We start from the raw sequence: 22500 nt of genomic DNA on the forward strand, positions 1-22500 counted from the left end.
CAGTATAACTCTCTCCACTATAACAGACAGTAGGTTGATACCTGCTAGTCTGGCAGTATAACTCTCTCCACTATAACAGACAGTAGGTTGATACCTGCTAGTTTTGGCAGTATAACTCTCCACTATAACAGACAGTAGGTTGATACCTGCTAGTTTTGGCAGTATAACTCTCCACTATAACAGACAGTAGGTTGATACCTGCTAGTTTTGGCAGTATAACTCTCTCCACTATAACAGACAGTAGGTTGATACCTGCTAGTCTGGCAGTATAACTCTCTCCACTATAACAGACAGTAGGTTGATACCTGCTAGTTTTGGCAGTATAACTCTCCACTATAACAGACAGTAGGTTGATACCTGCTAGTTTTGGCAGTATAACTCTCTCCACTATAACAGACAGTAGGTTGATACCTGCTAGTTTTGGCAGTATAACTCTCTCCACTATAACAGACAGTAGGTTGATACCTGCTAGTTTTGGCAGTATAACTCTCTCCACTATAACAGACAGTAGGTTGATATTTTACCTGCTAGTTTTGGCAGTATAACTCTCTCCACTATAACAGACAGTAGGTTGATATTTTACCTGCTAGTTTTGGCAGTATAACTCTCTCCACTATAACAGACAGTAGGTTGATACCTGCTAGTTTTGGCAGTATAACTCTCTCCACTATAACAGACAGTAGGTTGATACCTGCTAGTTTTGGCAGTATAACTCTCTCCACTATAACAGACAGTAGGTTGATACCTGCTAGTTTTGGCAGTATAACTCTCTCCACTATAACAGACAGTAGGTTGATACCTGCTAGTTTTGGCAGTATAACTCTCTCCACTATAACAGACAGTAGGTTGATACCTGCTAGTCTGGCAGTATAACTCTCTCCACTATAACAGACAGTAGGTTGATACCTGCTAGTTTTGGCAGTATAACTCTCTCCACTATAACAGACAGTAGGTTGATACCTGCTAGTTTTGGCAGTATAACTCTCTCCACTATAACAGACAGTAGGTTGATACCTGCTAGTTTTGGCAGTATAACTCTCTCCACTATAACAGACAGTAGGTTGATACCTGCTAGTTTTGGCAGTATAACTCTCTCCACTATAGCCGGCAGTAGGTTGATACCTGCTAGTCTGGCAGTATAACTCTCTCCACTATAGCCGGCAGTAGGTTGATACCTGCTAGTTTTGGCAGTATAACTCTCTCCACTATAACAGACAGTAGGTTGATACCTGCTAGTTTTGGCAGTATAACTCTCTCCACTATAACAGACAGTAGGTTGATACCTGCTAGTTTTGGCAGTATAACTCTCTCCACTATAACAGACAGTAGGTTGATACCTGCTAGTCTGGCAGTATAACTCTCTCCACTATAACAGACAGTAGGTTGATACCTGCTAGTTTTGGCAGTATAACTCTCCACTATAACAGACAGTAGGTTGATACCTGCTAGTTTTGGCAGTATAACTCTCTCCACTATAACAGACAGTAGGTTGATACCTGCTAGTTTTGGCAGTATAACTCTCTCCACTATAACAGACAGTAGGTTGATACCTGCTAGTCTGGCAGTATAACTCTCTCCACTATAACAGACAGTAGGTTGATACCTGCTAGTTTTGGCAGTATAACTCTCTCCACTATAACAGACAGTAGGTTGATACCTGCTAGTTTTGGCAGTATAACTCTCTCCACTATAACAGACAGTAGGTTGATACCTGCTAGTTTTGGCAGTATAACTCTCTCCACTATAGCCGGCAGTAGGTTGATACCTGCTAGTTTTGGCAGTATAACTCTCTCCACTATAACAGACAGTAGGTTGATACCTGCTAGTTTTGGCAGTATAACTCTCTCCACTATAACAGACAGTAGGTTGATACCTGCTAGTTTTGGCAGTATAACTCTCTCCACTATAACAGACAGTAGGTTGATACCTGCTAGTTTTGGCAGTATAACTCTCTCCACTATAACAGACAGTAGGTTGATACCTGCTAGTTTTGGCAGTATAACTCTCTCCACTATAACAGACAGTAGGTTGATGTAACCTGCTAGTTTTGGCAGTATAACTCTCTCCACTATAACAGACAGTAGGTTGATACCTGCTAGTTTTGGCAGTATAACTCTCTCCACTATAACAGACAGTAGGTTGATATACCTGCTAGTTTTGGCAGTATAACTCTCTCCACTATAACAGACAGTAGGTTGATATACCTGCTAGTTTTGGCAGTATAACTCTCTCCACTATAACAGACAGTAGGTTGATACCTGCTAGTTTTGGCAGTATAACTCTCTCCACTATAACAGACAGTAGGTTGATACCTGCTAGTCTTGGCAGTATAACTCTCTCCACTATAACAGACAGTAGGTTGATACCTGCTAGTTTTGGCAGTATAACTCTCTCCACTATAACAGACAGTAGGTTGATACCTGCTAGTTTTGGCAGTATAACTCTCTCCACTATAACAGACAGTAGGTTGATACCTGCTAGTTTTGGCAGTATAACTCTCTCCACTATAACAGACAGTAGGTTGATACCTGCTAGTTTTGGCAGTATAACTCTCTCCACTATAACAGACAGTAGGTTGATACCTGCTAGTTTTGGCAGTATAACTCTCTCCACTATAACAGACAGTAGGTTGATACCTGCTAGTTTTGGCAGTATAACTCTCTCCACTATAACAGACAGTAGGTTGATACCTGCTAGTTTTGGCAGTATAACTCTCTCCACTATAACAGACAGTAGGTTGATACCTGCTAGTTTTGGCAGTATAACTCTCTCCACTATAACAGACAGTAGGTTGATACCTGCTAGTTTTGGCAGTATAACTCTCTCCACTATAACAGACAGTAGGTTGATACCTGCTAGTTTTGGCAGTATAACTCTCTCCACTATAACAGACAGTAGGTTGATACCTGCTAGTTTTGGCAGTATAACTCTCTCCACTATAACAGACAGTAGGTTGATACCTGCTAGTTTTGGCAGTATAACTCTCTCCACTATAACAGACAGTAGGTTGATACCTGCTAGTTTTGGCAGTATAACTCTCTCCACTATAACAGACAGTAGGTTGATACCTGCTAGTTTTGGCAGTATAACTCTCTCCACTATAACAGACAGTAGGTTGATACCTGCTAGTTTTGGCAGTATAACTCTCTCCACTATAACAGACAGTAGGTTGATACCTGCTAGTTTTGGCAGTATAACTCTCTCCACTATAACAGACAGTAGGTTGATACCTGCTAGTTTTGGCAGTATAACTCTCTCCACTATAACAGACAGTAGGTTGATACCTGCTAGTTTTGGCAGTATAACTCTCTCCACTATAACAGACAGTAGGTTGATACCTGCTAGTTTTGGCAGTATAACTCTCTCCACTATAACAGACAGTAGGTTGATACCTGCTAGTTTTGGCAGTATAACTCTCTCCACTATAACAGACAGTAGGTTGATACCTGCTAGTTTTGGCAGTATAACTCTCTCCACTATAACAGACAGTAGGTTGATACCTGCTAGTTTTGGCAGTATAACTCTCTCCACTATAACAGACAGTAGGTTGATACCTGCTAGTTTTGGCAGTATAACTCTCTCCACTATAACAGACAGTAGGTTGATACCTGCTAGTTTTGGCAGTATAACTCTCTCCACTATAACAGACAGTAGGTTGATACCTGCTAGTTTTGGCAGTATAACTCTCTCCACTATAACAGACAGTAGGTTGATACCTGCTAGTCTTGGCAGTATAACTCTCTCCACTATAACAGACAGTAGGTTGATACCTGCTAGTTTTGGCAGTATAACTCTCCCACTATAACAGACAGTAGGTTGATACCTGCTAGTCTTGGCAGTATAACTCTCTCCACTATAACAGACAGTAGGTTGATACCTGCTAGTTTTGGCAGTATAACTCTCTCCACTATAACAGACAGTAGGTTGATACCTGCTAGTCTGGCAGTATAACTCTCTCCACTATAACAGACAGTAGGTTGATACCTGCTAGTCTGGCAGTATAACTCTCTCCACTATAACAGACAGTAGGTTGATACCTGCTAGTCTTGGCAGTATAACTCTCTCCACTATAACAGACAGTAGGTTGATACCTGCTAGTCTTGGCAGTATAACTCTCTCCACTATAACAGACAGTAGGTTGATACCTGCTAGTCTTGGCAGTATAACTCTCTCCACTATAACAGACAGTAGGTTGATATTTACCTGCTAGTCTTGGCAGTATAACTCTCTCCACTATAACCGACAGTAGGTTGATACCTGCTAGTCTTGGCAGTATAACTCTCTCCACTATAGCCGGCAGTAGGTTGATACCTGCTAGTCTTGGCAGTATAACTCTCTCCACTATAACAGACAGTAGGTTGATACCTGCTAGTCTTGGCAGTATAACTCTCTCCACTATAACAGACAGTAGGTTGATACCTGCTAGTCTTGGCAGTATAACTCTCTCCACTATAACAGACAGTAGGTTGATACCTGCTAGTTTTGGCAGTATAACTCTCTCCACTATAACAGACAGTAGGTTGATACCTGCTAGTTTTGGCAGTATAACTCTCTCCACTATAACAGACAGTAGGTTGATACCTGCTAGTTTTGGCAGTATAACTCTCTCCACTATAACAGACAGTAGGTTGATACCTGCTAGTTTTGGCAGTATAACTCTCTCCACTATAACAGACAGTAGGTTGATACCTGCTAGTTTTGGCAGTATAACTCTCTCCACTATAACAGACAGTAGGTTGATACCTGCTAGTTTTGGCAGTATAACTCTCTCCACTATAACAGACAGTAGGTTGATATACCTGCTAGTTTGGCAGTATAACTCTCTCCACTATAACAGACAGTAGGTTGATACCTGCTAGTTTTGGCAGTATAACTCTCTCCACTATAACAGACAGTAGGTTGATACCTGCTAGTTTGGCAGTATAACTCTCTCCACTATAACAGACAGTAGGTTGATATCCTGCTAGTCTTGGCAGTATAACTCTCTCCACTATAACAGACAGTAGGTTGATATCCTGCTAGTCTTGGCAGTATAACTCTCTCCACTATAACAGACAGTAGGTTGATATTACCTGCTAGTCTTGGCAGTATAACTCTCTCCACTATAACAGACAGTAGGTTGATACCTGCTAGTCTTGGCAGTATAACTCTCTCCACTATAACAGACAGTAGGTTGATACCTGCTAGTTTTGGCAGTATAACTCTCTCCACTATAACAGACAGTAGGTTGATACCTGCTAGTCTTGGCAGTATAACTCTCTCCACTATAACAGACAGTAGGTTGATATTTTACCTGCTAGATCTGGCAGTATAACTCTCTCCACTATAACAGACAGTAGGTTGATACCTGCTAGTTTTGGCAGTATAACTCTCTCCACTATAACAGACAGTAGGTTGATACCTGCTAGTTTTGGCAGTATAACTCTCTCCACTATAGCCGGCAGTAGGTTGATGTCCACATCTCCTTTCTTCATCCCACTCTGCTCCTCACAGCCATAGAACAACAGCGACTCAAACCACAACATGTACTCAAAGTTAGCACACTTCTCCTAGAGAGGGAGAGAAAAACAGTTTTTGTTTACTTGGGTGTGTCAAATTAAATTGTGGCCAGTATTGTGCCCCCCCCCCCCCACACACACACTACGTACCTGTAGAGGGTTCCACGTGATGAGCTGTAGTCGTACTAGGGGGTTGAATAATTTGGGCAGACACAGTCCGATGTAAGCATCTCTGTAGCAGGTGAAGTAGAGATGTCTCCACACTTCAAAACGACTCTTGATACTGTCCAGAGAATGGAAGTCCTCCAGCACATCCTCAAACACCTTCTTACTCTCACGCACTATACGATCTGGAAATAAACCAGATAAACATATATCACACTATACGATCTGGAAATAAACCAGATAAACATATATCACACGAAATACCACCCCCAGATCAACCACTACTGGAGATAATACCATCCCCAATCAATCACTACCACTACTGGAGATAATACCACCCCCAGATCAACCACTACCAGAGATAATACCATCCCCAGATCAACCACTACCCTCTGGAGATAATACCACCCCCAGATCAACCACTACCTGAGATAATACCATCCCCAGATCAACCACTACCGGAGATAATACCATCCCCAGATCAACCACTACCGGAGATAATACCATCCCCAGATCAACCACTACTGGAGATAATACCATCCCCAGATCAACCACTACCACTACTGGAGATAATACCATCCCCAGATCAACCACTACCAGAGATAATACCATCCCCAGATCAACCACTACCGGAGATAATACCATCCCCAGATCAACCACTACTGGAGATAATACCATCCCCAGATCAACCACTACCACTACTGGAGATAATACCATCCCCAGATCAACCACTACCACTACTGGAGATAATACCATCCCCAGATCAACCACTACCAGGAGATAATACCACCCCCAGATCAACCACTACCGGAGATAATACCATCCCCAGATCAACCACTACTGGAGATAATACCACCCCCAGATCAACCACTACTGGAGATAATACCATCCCCAGATCAACCACTACCGGAGATAATACCATCCCCAGATCAACCACTACCGGAGATAATACCATCCCCAGATCAACCACTACCGGAGATAATACCATCCCCAGATCAACCACTACCACTACTGGAGATAATACCACCCCCAGATCAACCACTACCACTACTGGAGATAATACCATCCCCAGATCAACCACTACCGGAGATAATACCACCCCCAGATCAACCACTACCGGAGATAATACCATCCCCAGATCAACCACTACTGGAGATAATACCACCCCCAGATCAACCACTACTGGAGATAATACCATCCCCAGATCAACCACTACCACTATGGAGATAATACCATCCCCAGATCAACCACTACCACTACTGGAGATAATACCATCCCCAGATCAACCACTACCGGAGATAATACCATCCCCAGATCAACCACTACCACTACTGGAGATAATACCATCCCCAGATCAACCACTACTGGAGATAATACCATCCCCAGATCAACCACTACTGGAGATAATACCATCCCCAGATCAACCACTACTGGAGATAATACCATCCCCAGATCAACCACTACTGGAGATAATACCATCCCCAGATCAACCACTACTGGAGATAATACCATCCCCAGATCAACCACTACTGGAGATAATACCATCCCCAGATCAACCACTACTGGAGATAATACCATCCCCAGATCAACCACTACTGGAGATAATACCATCCCCAGATCAACCACTACTGGAGATAATACCATCCCCAGATCAACCACTACTGGAGATAATACCATCCCCAGATCAAACACTACTGGAGATAATACCATCCCCAGATCAACCACTACCACTACTGGAGATAATACCATCCCCAGATCAACCACTACTGGAGATAATACCATCCCCAGATCAACCACTACCACTACTGGAGATAATACCATCCCCAGATCAACCACTACCACTACTGGAGATAATACCATCCCCAGATCAACCACTACCACTACTGGAGATAATACCATCCCCAGATCAACCACTACTGGAGATAATACCACCCCCAGATCAACCACTACCACTACTGGAGATAATACCATCCCCAGATCAACCACTACCACTACTGGAGATAATACCATCCCCAGATCAACCACTACCACTACTGGAGATAATACCATCCCCAGATCAACTCACTACTGGAGATAATACCATCCCCAGATCAACCTCTTGGAGATAATACCATCCCCAGATCAACCACTACCACTACTGGAGATAATACCATCCCCAGATCAACCACTACCACTACTGGAGATAATACCATCCCCAGATCAACCACTACCACTACTGGAGATAATACCATCCCCAGATCAACCACTACCACTACTGGAGATAATACCATCCCCAGATCAACCACTACCACTACTGGAGATAATACCATCCCCAGATCAACCACTACCACTACTGGAGATAATACCATCCCCAGATCAACCACTACCGGAGATAATACCATCCCCAGATCAACCACTACCGGAGATAATACCATCCCCAGATCAACCACTACCGGAGATAATACCATCCCCAGATCAACCACTACCGGAGATAATACCATCCCCAGATCAACCACTACCGGAGATAATACCATCCCCCAGATCAACCACTACCACTACTGGAGATAATACCACCCCCAGATCAACCACTACCACTACTGGAGATAATACCACCCCCAGATCAACCACTACCACTACTGGAGATAATACCACCCCCAGATCAACCACTACCACTACTGGAGATAATACCACCCCCAGATCAACCACTACCACTACTGGAGATAATACCACCCCCAGATCAACCACTACCACTACTGGAGATAATACCATCCCCAGATCAACCACTACCGGAGATAATACCATCCCCCAGATCAACCACTACCACTACTGGAGATAATACCACCCCCAGATCAACCACTACCACTACTGGAGATAATACCACCCCCAGATCAACCACTACCACTACTGGAGATAATACCACCCCCAGATCAACCACTACCACTACTGGAGATAATACCATCCCCAGATCAACCACTACCACTACTGGAGATAATACCACCCCCAGATCAACCACTACCGGAGATAATACCATCCCCAGATCAACCACTACCGGAGATAATACCATCCCCAGATCAACCACTACTGGAGATAATACCACCCCCAGATCAACCACTACCACTACTGGAGATAATACCACCCCCAGATCAACCACTACCACTACTGGAGATAATACCATCCCCAGATCAACCACTACCACTACTGGAGATAATACCATCCCCAGATCAACCACTACCACTACTGGAGATAATACCATCCCCAGATCAACCACTACTGGAGATAATACCATCCCCAGATCAACCACTACTGGAGATAATACCACCCCCAGATCAACCACTACTGGAGATAATACCACCCCCAGATCAACCACTACTGGAGATAATACCACCCCCAGATCAACCACTACCACTACTGGAGATAATACCATCCCCAGATCAACCACTACCACTACCGGAGATAATACCATCCCCAGATCAACCACTACCACTACCGGAGATAATACCATCCCCAGATCAACCACTACTGGAGATAATACCATCCCCAGATCAACCACTACCACTACTGGAGATAATACCATCCCCAGATCAACCACTACCACTACTGGAGATAAAGCAGAAAGCTTTAGGATCTGAAGGATGGTGGAATGAAAATGAGAGACAGTAAATGTACAGAATATCCAAATTAAACATTGTGAAGGAGAAGGGTCAGGGTCTGAAGGGTGAGAGGTGATAGGTAGAAGGGTGTGAAGGTGAGAGGTGATAGGTAGAAGGTGAGAGGTGATAGGTAGAAGGGTGTGAAGGTGAGAGGTGATAGGTAGAAGGTGAGAGGTGATAGGTAGAAGGGTGTGAAGGTGAGAGGTGATAGGTAGAAGGTGAGAGGTGATAGGTAGAAGGGTCTGAAGGTTGAGAGGTGATAGGTAGAAGGTGAGAGGTGATAGGTAGAAGGGTGTGAAGGTGAGAGGTGATAGGTAGAAGGTGAGAGGTGATAGGTAGAAGGGTCTGAAGGTTGAGAGGTGATAGGTAGAAGGTGAGAGGTGATAGGTAGAAGGGTCTGAAGGTTGAGAGGTGATAGGTAGAAGGGTAGAAGGGTGTGAAGACGATAGGGTAGAAGGGTGTGAAGGTTGAGAGGTGATAGGTAGAAGGGTAGAAGGGTGTGAAGGCGATAGGGTAGAAGGGTGTGAAGGTTGAGAGGTGATAGGTAGAAGGGTAGAAGGGTGTGAAGGTTGAGAGGTGATAGGTAGAAGGGTAGAAGGGTGTGAAGGTTGAGAGGTGATAGGTAGAAGGGTAGAAGGGTGTGAAGGCGATAGGGTAGAAGGGTGTGAAGGTTGAGAGGTGATAGGTAGAAGGGTAGAAGGGTGTGAAGGTTGAGAGGTGATAGGTAGAAGGGTAGAAGGGTGTGAAGGCGATAGGGTAGAAGGGTGTGAAGGTACCTCTCTCCAGACAGTACGATGTGAGGTCAGTCGATGTCTCCTCATCATCGGAGGACAGCCCCTCTAGATGCTCCGCCCTCTTCCCGTTCTGCTCCCGCGCCTGCCGCCGCCTCGTTCTAGACCCGCCCACAAACAACGTCAGCCAATCACACAAAACACTGTTGTATTTATTTTTTAATTTTTTTTTAATAGAAAACACGGAAGACTGTTTTTTTTTATTCGCGAATTTACATTTATGAATATGACATTTTTCCATTAGCACAATTAGATTTATGAGGTAAAATTGTTTTTTTCTTTATTATGGTTAAGGAAACCGAGCAGCACACTACTCTCCCATAACAAAACAAAAAGTCATCAAGAATATTAACAATTATAAAAAACTGTAAATATCTTTCCATAATTGTTTTACGTGTAGACAAATGCCAAAATTAATGTGAAACTGTTTCTGGATGCTCAACACAAAAAGTACAATCAATATTAAAATGTATTTTTTTGAGTTTCTTCAGGTAATGAATCGCAGGGTAATACATATGGATCATTCTGAAAGACACCTCTTTGACCTTGTTAACAAGAAAGTATTTGTGTGGTAATAATCAGCCTTTTCCCCCCCCCCAACAGATATTAGTGACCATTGTATTCCAGTAATTTGTGACATAAGGTATGGATACAATCTCCACATATGAAATAAAGCACGTATAGATCTGTTGTTCTGAGGAAGCAAGGAGAAACATATTTTCCCTATTGGAGAGTCAACTGGATTAAGCGAAGGTAGGTCAAGAAGGTGAGGTCTGGCTACACCTGTAAATAACATGAGAGAGTTCCAGATGGAATAGCATCAAAGACTACGGCGAACTCTCTAGGTGTAACAGGGATATTGTAATGAGATTACATTTTTTTTTTTTTTAAATCCTCATAATTCAGTAACAGTCTTTCTGCATTAAAAAGTTAACTCACCAGCAAGGATATGATTATTAAACCAGTTCTTAGACAAAATAAAAAAATTGTTTCTATAGAAAATATCCTTATTGTTCCAAATGAAATACCTATGCAGGGAAAAAAATTATGTTTATATATTAATAACGACCACGCTATGAATCTAATCAATGTTATAGTTACAGAGTAACATAAAATTGAAGTCACCAAAACGGGAGAATATATAACGAGGGATGAAATTCCAAATTGAAGTTGGATTCTTTAAAAAAAAAATTTCAGCCCAATTTATCTTAAAAGTATTATTCAAAGTAGGAAAACCTAAAAATAAATACAAAAATGAGACCAACATATTCATGTGTGTTCATAACGACAGATTTCCTAATATAATGTGTACGATTTTTTCCCAGATGAAGTTGAAAAGCACCTGGTCAAACGCTTTACCTATTTGGTTGTTGGAGGGGACCGGGCCGCGCGGAGGGGACCGGGCCGCGCGGAGGGGACCGGGCCGCGCGGAGGGGACCGGGCCGCGCTGAGGGGACCGGGCCGCGCTGAGGGGACCGGGCCGCGTAAGTAAGTCTGGAGACACCTTCAGCAATACTCAACTTTTCAAGGATAAATCCCTCTGCAGCCATTGGTTGAACTTGTTTCTGGTTTGACAGTGTTATATTGATAACACCCATTTGGGTCCTTCAGAAGTGCTAACAGGAAATGGGGCATGTCAATAAAGCGGTGACCTCCTCTCCTTCAGTGATTGATGCCTACCAGATATTTTACTTTTCACCAATCCAGCTCTTTCACATCAGCGTAGATAAAGGAGACGGAGGAGCTTCAAACTATTGAGACTCACCCCAAGGAGACGAGACTATGGTAAGGGGGTTGTATATTGAGACTCACCCCAAGGAGACGAGACTATGGTAAGGGGTTGTATATTGAGACTCACCCCAAGGGGACGAGACAAGGAGACGAGACTATGGTAGGGGGTGTATATTGAGACTCACCCCAAGGAGACGAGACTATGGTAAGGGGGTTGTATATTGAGACTCACCCCAAGGAGACGAGACTATGGTAAGGGGGTGTATATTGAGACTCACCCCAAGGGGACGAGACAAGGGGACGAGACTATGGTAAGGGGGTTGTATATTGAGACTCACCCCAAGGGGACGAGACAAGGAGACGAGACTATGGTAAGGGGGTTGTATATTGAGACTCACCCCAAGGGGACGAGACAAGGAGACGAGACTATGGTAAGGGGGTTGTATATTGAGACTCACCCCAAGGGGACGAGACAAGGAGACGAGACTATGGTAAGGGGGTTGTATATTGAGACTCACCCCAAGGGGACGAGACAAGGAGACGAGACTATGTTAAGGGGGTTGTATATTGAGACTCACCCCAAGGGGACGAGACTATGGTAAGGGGGTTGTATATTGAGACTCACCCCAAGGGGACGAGACTATGGTAAGGGGGTTGTATATTGAGACTCACCCCAAGGGGACGAGACAAGGAGACGAGACTATGGTAGGGGGTGTATATTGAGACTCACCCCAAGGAGACGAGACTATGGTAAGGGGGTTATATATTGAGACTCACCCCAAGGAGACGAGACTATGGTAAGGGGGTGTATATTGAGACTCACCCCAAGGGGACGAGACAAGGGGACGAGACTATGGTAAGGGGGTTGTATATTGAGACTCACCCCAAGGGGACGAGACAAGGAGACGAGACTATGGTAAGGGGGTTGTATATTGAGACTCACCCCAAGGGGACGAGACAAGGAGACGAGACTATGGTAAGGGGTTGTATATTGAGACTCACCCCAAGGAGACGAGACTATGGTAAGGGGGTTGTATATTGAGACTCACCCCAAGGGGACGAGACTATGGTAAGGGGGTTGTATATTGAGACTCACCCCAAGGGGACGAGACTATGGTAAGGGGGTTGTATTCACGGCATGTTTGATACCATGAGTACATTCAACATGTGATAACTACAATTTAACACTCGGGGACAGCATAGCTCTGTTTAAAGAGATATTTCAGCCGTTTTCATACCTTGGGGGAAGTGTCCTGGAAGTAAAAACAACTGACAAACTTTGGAAGAAAAAAAAAGTGAAATATCCATTTAAAAACTATGAGTTTCAGCTGATTAATCTAAGCTCCAGCTAGACACCTATAGGCCCTGGTCTAAAGTAGTGCACTATATATAGGGAATAGGGTGTCATAGGGCCCTGGTCTAAAGTAGTGTACTATATAGGGAATAGGGTGTCATAGGGCCCTGGTCTAAAGTAGTGCACTATATATAGGGAATAGGGTGTCATAGGGCCCTGGTCTAAAGTAGTGCACTATATATAGGGAATAGGGTGTCATAGGGCTCTGGTCTAAAGTAGTGCACTATATATAGGGAATAGGGTGTCATAGGGCTCTGGTCTAAAGTATTGCACTATATATAGGGAATAGGGTGCCATAGGGCTCTGGTCTAAAGTAGTGCACTATATAGGGAATAGGGTGCCATAGGGCTCTGGTCTAAAGTAGTGTACTATATATAGGGAATAGGGTGCCATAGGGCCCTGGTCTAAAGTAGTGCACTATATAGGGAATAGGGTGTCATAGGGCTCTGGTCTAAAGTAGTGCACTATATAGGGAATAGGGTGCCATAGGGCTCTGGTCTATAGTAGTGCACTATATAGGGAATAGGGTGTCATAGGGCCCTGGTCTATAGTAGTGGACTATCTAGGGAATAGGGTGCCATTTGGGGTTAGGGCGTCAGCTAAGGGTAGTACCCTCGTGCCTCCCGCTCTGCGGTCCTCCAGTCTGGCCTTCTCCTGACAGAAAGCCCTCACCTCAACAACATAGTTTTGTTACTTGGCCTATTTATTGCCTTGCCTCCTCACAACATTTGCTCACATTGTATATAGACTTATTTTTCTACTGTATTATTGACTGTATGTTTTGTTTATTCCATGTGTAACTCTGTGTTGTTATATTTGTCAAATTGCTTTGCTTTATCTTGGCCAGGTCGCAGTTGTAAATAAGAATGTGTTCTCAACTGGCCTACCTGGTTAAATAAAGGTGAAATAAAAAATAAAATAAAAAAAAAAGTAAACATTTAAACTGACTGAATATTCATATTTAACGTAGCATCGTACCGTCTGGCTTCTCGTTCAGCGATCCTTCTCTGTCTGGCGTGCTCCTGATAGACTGTCCTGTCTCTCCCAAACGAGTCAAGAGACATGAGGTTTGGAGCCATCACAGCCTTACCTGGAAGAGACAGGTCAAAGGTTAGAGACCTGAGGACGGGACAGAGATCCCCTCCCACCTCCACCCGTCTCAAATTCTAGACTGCGCCCCACCCGTCTCAAATTCTAGACTGCGCCCCACCCGTCTCAAATCCTAGACTGCGCCCCACCCGTCTCAAATCCTAGACTGCGCCCCACCCGTCTCAAATCCTAGACTGCGCCCCACCCGTCTCAAATCCTAGACTGCGCCCCACCCGTCTCAAATCCTAGACTGCGCCCCACCCGTCTCAAATCCTAGACTGCGCCCCACCCGTCTCAAATCCTAGACTGCGCCCCACCCGTCTCAAATCCTAGACTGCGCCCCACCCGTCTCAAATCCTAGACTGCGCCCCACCCGTCTCAAATCCTAGACTGCGCCCCACCCGTCTCAAATCCTAGACTGCGCCCCACCCGTCTCAAATTCTAGACTGCGCCCCACCTCCAAGCCTACAAATCATTCACCTGACTGAACTAGCCAACAAACAATTTTTACTGACTAAATAAATATGCAATACATTTTTCATGAAAAAGCCATTTCTGCATTTGACACCAGAATCAGAAAAAGTGCTTTATTTACTCATGAATATTAGACGTGTTAATAATTATAAGCCGAACTGATTAATCTAAACCCCTTCTGTGTTTGATTAATTGTCCTGGTCTACTGTCGTAATGCAGAAACATTCTGTGTTTGATTAACAGTCCTGGTCTACTGTCGTAATGCAGAAACATTGTGTTTGATTAACAATCCTGGCCTACTGTCGTAATGCAGAAACATTCTCAGGTTGATTAACAATCCTGGTCTACTGTCGTAATGCAGAAACATTCTGTGTTTGATTAACAGTCCTGGTCTACTGTCGTAATGCAGAAACATTGTGTTTGATTAACAATCCTGGCCTACTGTCGTAATGCAGAAACATTCTCAGGTTGATTAACAGTCCTGGTCTACTGTCGTAATGCAGAAACATTCTGTGTTTGATTAACAGTCCTGGCCTACTGTCTTAATGCAGAAATATTCTGTGTTTGATTAACAGTCCTGGCCTACTGTCGTAATGCAGAAACATTCTGTGTTTGATTAACAGTCCTGGCCTACTGTCGTAATGCAGAAACATTCTGTGTTTGATTAACAGTCCTGGCCTACTGTCGTAATGCAGAAACATTCTGTGTTTGATTAACAGTCCTGGTCTACTGTCGTAATGCAGAAACATTCTGTGTTTGATTAACAGTCCTGGCCTACTGTCGTAATGCAGAAACATTCTGTGTTTGATTAACAGTCCTGGTCTACTGTCATCGTTGTTCTGCTTGGATTATCACCGAGACACACAACTATCTTGAATCCACTTAACACTTACCTGTCAGTCTGTGGTCAGCAGCGGCATCCTATCACTTAGCATTCACACTTTAGGACCTGTCTGACCGACATCGCGGTCATAGTCTTTTTTGGTCAGTGACTTAAGACTACAGGTCTACAGACAACTACGGACAGACCGTCTGTGGTTCTGTCTGTAACAGTTATCTCAGCCACAACAGATGGAGGGAGCAAAGCTGAAACAGCTTCGGCCCTTTACACATCACACTGTGCAGTCAGGACTCAGAACAAGCTCACGTCTCCCTCTCTCACCAAACTCACTTGACAACAAGGCTCACACCACTCAGAGACACGGGGAGACAGAGACACAGGGAGACAGACGCCAAGGGAGACAGAGACACAGGGAGACAGAGGGAGACACAGGGAGACACAGGGAGAAACAGGGAGACAGACGCCAAGGGAGATAGAGACACAGGGAGACAGAGGGAGACAGAGACACAGGGAGACAGAGGCCAAGGGAGACACAGGGAGACAGACGCCAAGGGAGACAGAGACACAGGGAGACAGAGGGAGACACAGGGAGACACAGGGAGAAACAGGGAGACACAGGGAGAAACAGGGAGACAGACGCCAAGGGAGACAGAGACACAGGGAGACAGAGGGAGACAGAGGGAGACAGAGGGAGACAGAGGGAGACACAGGGAGACACAGGGAGACACAGGGAGACATGAGAAGGGTTTGGGGGTTAACACTTAAGGAAAATAAGAGTGGGGGGGGGGGGCAGCTTCTCACATACACACACCACCACCACAACACACACAGAGAGAGAACCAACGAGGCCGTTCAAGTAAATAATAAAAACCTTCAAGATGGACTGACTTGAAAGGCTTGCAAACTCCGCCGATTCATCTTTAATATCATCCTGGCGCCGCTGGACCAGCCGACAGGCCCGTTGCCTTAGTAACTGGTGCATGGCGCCCTCCAGCTCCGCCACGGTGGGAACCTGAAACATACACGCCCAAAACGTCACCTCTGACCTCCACACAGAACACGCCCTGCTCAGGCTGCCCGGCCGCCGGGTCACCGGGAGACCTCATTGGTGCAAGGGCCAGAGAGAGCCACTTGACTGACAGGTGGACACGTCCAATAGTGGTGAGGTGTGAATATAGGACAGGAATATCAGTCAAAGTAAAATGTTGTAGTTCTTTTTATTTATTTTTCAAATCGAGGTGTTTTAGTCTGTTCATTTTACATCTATAAAAAATGGAACCATGTCTAATATCAAAGCTATTTTAGCTTTCCTTCACTAAACAAGTCAGAGGTTTTAGTTTGAACTGTGCAAAAAAAAAACAATCACAATGCCCTCAGCCCCCACACCAAAGAGACTCCATTGACCATCATGCATCATTCCTCTAAGGAAGAGCTGAAGGAGGAAGTGAGCGTTAGAGAGAGAGAGAGAGAGAGAGAGAGAGAGAAGGTGATGGTCAGTTTAGCTAGCAGGTTCATGGAGAACTAGGGTCCTCCTCCTCCCTCTCTCTGGAGTCACACCTTGAAAACATCTGCTGTAGAACTAACACCAGTCAGATGTTAAGATGAAATAAAACATTACAGTTTATGAGAAATATTGTAGCGGTTTATATAGTTCGTAAATACAGACACTCACTACTAATGAGTATCCGAGCCATTCAGTTAAAGATCACCAAGTGGAATTACTGCAACAAATAGAATGCTCTAAACTAAAAAAAATAAAAGACAAGTCTGCTTTAAATAAGATTATTATTATTATTTTTTTTTTTACATCAAAAGTACATATCAAATTGTTATGTTACTATTTGAATTTTTTTTTTTTTAAATATTAACTCAGAACGAGAGAAAGAGAAGGAAAAATAACAAAACGAAGAAGAGAGGCAGAGAATTTCTCCCTTACCTTTTCACCGAAACACTCAAGCAAGTCTCGAACATACCCTCGCATCTCTTGCAAGAATTTATACTGTTCTGCGTCGTCATTGGATGAACCCTCGAGCCGGCGAATGGTGTTCTGAGCTGCTTCGAGTTCTTCCTGGATCTGATCGTAGCGCTTAGCATTAGCATCATGCCCCACACGCATCTGGCTCAGCCTAGAGATAAAAAAGACACACACACACGCACACACACACACACACACACACGCACGCACACGCACGCACGCACACGCGCACACACACGCGAGACAGACCGGGTGAGTTGAGTGGATGTGAGCCTACAGACAGACAGGAGAGAGAGAGGGTGAGCGCTGTAAATTTAACCCACCAAGAGCTTGGTTTACAGTCGGTCTAACAACTTAAGTGGTATTCTATTGGTCGACAGAGCTGTGATCAGACTAACTACAAACTAGCTTTTAGCAGGACTGGAGCTTGGTCTGGGACAGAGTACAGGACTGACCAATGGGTCATGTAGAACGGTAGATCATAAAGGGAGTGGAGGTAAACCAGGTGAGAGCTACACGTGGAAAACCTTTTGTTTCCAGCAGCCCAGACAACACCGCTTCTAGCTGGCTAGGATTCCAGTAACGGCGTAGTGGAACGGGAAGGTAACGGCCACACCAGGGTAGACCAGTGATTCCTCAACTGGTTGTGACCCGCTGGACCCAAATTAAAATCAGGTTGTCTCAGTTGTGATCCAATATTCAAATCTAAATTTTTTTATTTTATTTTCTAAAAAAAATACGGAAAAACGACTAACGCTATATTCATAGTAAATCTACCAATTATATGAAGGAGGGAACAGTCCCACCTTTCCAATGTCAATAATTCAATTTTACTCATATTCTTGAAGAATGCTAATCCACCAAATACGCTAAATAGCTAATAACATACTGTGATGGAAGAAAAGTAGTTCAGATGTCATATTATTAAAAATACAACTTTTTTTCTTTAAATTACCATTTTCATTTCTAACCTGGTTTAAAGTCGTTTAACGTCAGACTGGAGTATTTTTTTATTAATAATATTTGATATTTTTCTTAACTCAAGACCCATTCAAAACATAATTTGGGTCGCGACCCACCAGTAGAGAAGCGCTGGAGTAGAGTACTGGATCTGGTAGTTACCCGTCTGAGCATACGGTGCAGTCGGAAAGTATTCAGACCCCTTCACTTTTTCCACATTTTGTTACGTTACAGCCGTATTCTAAAATATATATATATTTTTTTTTAAATCCCTCAATCTACACACAATAGCCCATAATAATAAAAAAAGCAAAAACAGTTAAAAAAAAAATAACACAAACACCTTATTTACATAAGTATTCAGACCCTTTGCTATGAGACTCTAAATTGAGCTCAGGTGCATCCTGTTTCCATTGATCATCCTTGAGATGTTTCTACAACTTGACGGGAGTCCACCTGTGGTAAATTCAATTGATTGGACATGATTTGGAAAGGCACACACCTGTCTATATAAGGTCCCACAGTTGACAGTGCATGTCAGATCAAAAACCAAGCCATGAGGTCGAAGGAATTGTCCGTAGAGCTCCGAGACAGGATTGTGTCGAGGCACAGATCTGGGGAAGGGTACCAAAACATTTCTGCAGCGTTGAAGGTCCACGAGAACACAGTGGCCTCCATCATTCTTAAATGGAAGAAATTTGGAATCACCAAGACTCTTCATACAGCTGGACACCGGGGGAGAATGGTCACTGAAAGAGCTCCAGAGTATCCTCTGTGGAGATGGGAGAACCTTCCAGAAGGACAACCATCTCTGCAGCACTCCACCAATCAGGCCTTTATGGTAGAGTGGCCAGACGTAGCTTTTACTGAGAAGTGGCTTCCATGACAGCCCGCTTGGGGTTTGCCAAAAGGCACCTAAAGGACTCAGACCATGAAACAAGATTCTCTGGTCTGATCCCTCCTGTCTCAGCCTCCAGTATTTATGCTGCAGTAGTTTGTGTCGGGGGGCTAGGGTCAGTCTGTTACATCTGGAGTATTTCTCTTGTCTTATCCGGTGTCCTGTGTGAATTTAAATATGCTCTCTCTAATTCTCTCTGTCTGTCTTTCTCTCGGAGAACCTGAGCCCTAGGACCACGCCTCAGGACTACCTGGCATGATGACTCCTTGCTGTCCCCAGTCCACCTGGCCGTGCTGCTGCTCCAGTTTCAACTGTTCTGCCTGCGGCTATGGAACCCTGACCTGTTCACCGGATGTGCTTGTTGCACCCTCGACAATTACTATGATTATTATTATTTGACCATGCTAGTCATTTATGAACATTTTAACATCTTGACCATGTTCTGTTATAATATCCACCCGGCACAGCCAGAAGAGGACTGGCCACCCCTCATAGCCTGGTTCCTCTCTAGGTTTCTTCCTAGGTTTTTGGCCTTTCTAGGGAGTTTTTCCTAGGGAGTTTTTCCAAGCCACCGTGCTTCTTTCACATGCATTGCTTGCTGTTTGGGGTTTTAGGCTGGGTTTCTGTACAGCACTTTGAGATATCAGCTGATGTATGAAGGGCTTTATAAATACATTTGATTTGATGAAACCAAGATTGAACTATTTGGCCTGAATGCCAAGCGTCACGTCTGGATGAAACCTGGCGCCATCCCTACGGTGAAGCATGGTGGTGGCAGCATCATGCTGTGGGGATGTTTTTCAGCGGCAGGGACTGGGAGACTAGTCTGGATCGAGGGAATACAGGAGTGGCTTTGGGACAAGTCTCTGAATGGCCCAGCCAGAGCCCGGACTTGAACCCGATCGAACATCTCTGGAGAGACCTGAAAATAGCTGTTCAGCGACGCTCCCCATCCAACCTAACAGAGCTTGAGAGGATCTGCAGAGAAGAATGGGAGAAACTCCCCAAATACAGGTGTGCCAAGCTTGTAGCGTCAAACCCAAGAAGACTCGAGGCTGTAATCGCTGCGAAAGGTGCTTCAACAAAATACTGAGGAAAGGGTCTGAATACTTATGTAAATGTTATGTTTCAGTTTTTTTATTTATAGAACCAGTTTTTGTTTTGTCATTACGGGGTAGTGTGTGTCGATTGATGAGGGGGAAAAACTACTTCCAGAAGGAAGGAAAACTACTTCTAATCCATTTTAGAATAAGGCAGTAACGTAACAAAATGTGGAAAAAGTAAAAAAGGGGTCTGAATACTTTGAAATGAACTGTCTTGACCAGGTCAGTAGTGTACAGGTGAGAGGTCACCAGTAGGGTCAGTAGTGTACAGGTGAGAGGTCACCAGTAGGGTCAGTAGTGTACAGGTGAGAGGTCACCAGTAGGGTCAGTAGTGACAGGTGAGAGGTCACCAGTAGGGTCAGTAGTGTACAGGTGAGAGGTCACCAGTAGGGTCAGTAGTGTACAGGTGAGAGGTCACCAGTAGGGTCCGTAGTGTACAGGTGAGAGGTCACCAGTAGGGTCCGTAGTGTACAGGTGAGAGGTCACCAGTAGGGTCCGTAGTGTACAGGTGAGAGGTCACCAGTAGGGTCCGTAGTGTACAGGTGAGAGGTCACCAGTAGGGTCCGTAGTGTACAGGTGAGAGGTCACCAGTAGGGTCCGTAGTGTACAGGTGAGAGGTCACCAGTAGGGTCAGTAGTGTACAGGTGAGAGGTCACCAGTAGGGTCAAAAGTGTACAGGTGAGAGGTCACCAGTAGGGTCAGTAGTGTACAGGTGAGAGGTCACCAGTAGGGTCAGTAGCGACAGGTGAGAGGTCACCAGTAGGGTCAGTAGTGTACAGGTGAGAGGTCACCAGTAGGGTCAGTAGTGTACAGGTGAGAGGTCACCAGTAGGGTCAGTAGCGACAGGTGAGAGGTCACCAGTAGGGTCAGTAGCGACAGGTGAGAGGTCACCAGTAGGGTCAGTAGCGACAGGTGAGAGGTCACCAGTAGGGTCAGTAGCGACAGGTGAGAGGTCACCAGTAGGGTCAGTAGCGACAGGTGAGAGGTCACCAGTAGGGTCAGTAGCGACAGGTGAGAGGTCACCAGTAGGGTTAGTAGCGACAGGTGAGAGGTCACCAGTAGGGTCAGTAGCGACAGGTGAGAGGTCACCAGTAGGGTCAGTAGCGACAGGTGAGAGGTCACCAGTAGGGTTAGTAGCGACAGGTGAGAGGTCACCAGTAGGGTTAGTAGCGACAGGTGAGAGGTCACCAGTAGGGTTAGTAGCGACAGGTGAGAGGTCACCAGTAGGGTTAGTAGCGACAGGTGAGAGGTCACCAGTAGGGTTAGTAGCGACAGGTGAGAGGTCACCAGTAGGGTTAGTAGCGACAGGTGAGAGGTCACCAGTAGGGTTAGTAGCGACAGGTGAGAGGTCACCAGTAGGGTTAGTAGCGACAGGTGAGAGGTCACCAGTAGGGTTAGTAGCGACAGGTGAGAGGTCACCAGTAGGGTTAGTAGGGTCAGTAGTGAGAGGTCACCAGTAGGGTTAGTAGGGTCAGTAGTGAGAGGTCACCAGTAGGGTCAGTAGTGAGAGAACACCATTAGGGTCAGTAGTGAGAGGTCACCATTAGGGTCAGTAGTGAGAGGTCACCATTAGGGTCAGTAGTGAGAGGTCACCATTAGGGTCAGTAGTGAGAGGTCACCATTAGGGTCAGTAGTGAGAGGTCACCATTAGGGTCAGTAGTGAGAGGTCACCATTAGGGTCAGTTCTAGTGAGAGGTCACCATTAGGGTCAGTAGTGAGAGGTCACCATTAGGGTCAGTAGTGAGAGGTCACCATTAGGGTCAGTAGTGAGAGGTCACCATTAGGGTCAGTAGTGAGAGGTCACCATTAGGGTCAGTAGTGAGAGGTCACCATTAGGGTCAGTAGTGAGAGGTCACCAGTAGGGTCAGTAGTGTACAGGTGAGAGGTCACCAGTAGGGTCAGTAGTGACGGGTGAGAGGTCACCAGTAGGGTCAGTAGTAACGGGTGAGAGGTGAGAGGTCACCAGTAGGGTCAGTAGCGTACAGGGTCGGT

General features: G+C 44.9%; 1 protein-coding gene across 2 annotated transcripts in view; it reads right to left on the reverse strand.

Annotated features, from left to right (window-relative positions):
- The window catches only part of paxbp1 (PAX3 and PAX7 binding protein 1), a 58388-nt gene that overhangs the window by 12641 nt on the left and 23247 nt on the right, over positions 1-22500 (reverse strand). For both annotated transcript variants that reach the window (XM_045690258.1, XM_045690259.1), the window contains exons 7-12: positions 17509-17698; positions 16461-16584; positions 14147-14258; positions 10069-10184; positions 5649-5848; positions 5402-5549 (exon numbers count right to left, since the gene is read on the reverse strand). In XM_045690258.1, coding sequence (XP_045546214.1) covers positions 5402-5549; positions 5649-5848; positions 10069-10184; positions 14147-14258; positions 16461-16584; positions 17509-17698 — 890 coding nt within the window. The remainder of the gene's footprint in view (positions 1-5401; positions 5550-5648; positions 5849-10068; positions 10185-14146; positions 14259-16460; positions 16585-17508; positions 17699-22500) is intronic.

The sequence above is a fragment of the Salmo salar genome, chromosome ssa11 (assembly GCF_905237065.1).
Source record: "Salmo salar chromosome ssa11, Ssal_v3.1, whole genome shotgun sequence".
NCBI classification, from domain to species: domain Eukaryota; kingdom Metazoa; phylum Chordata; class Actinopteri; order Salmoniformes; family Salmonidae; genus Salmo; species Salmo salar.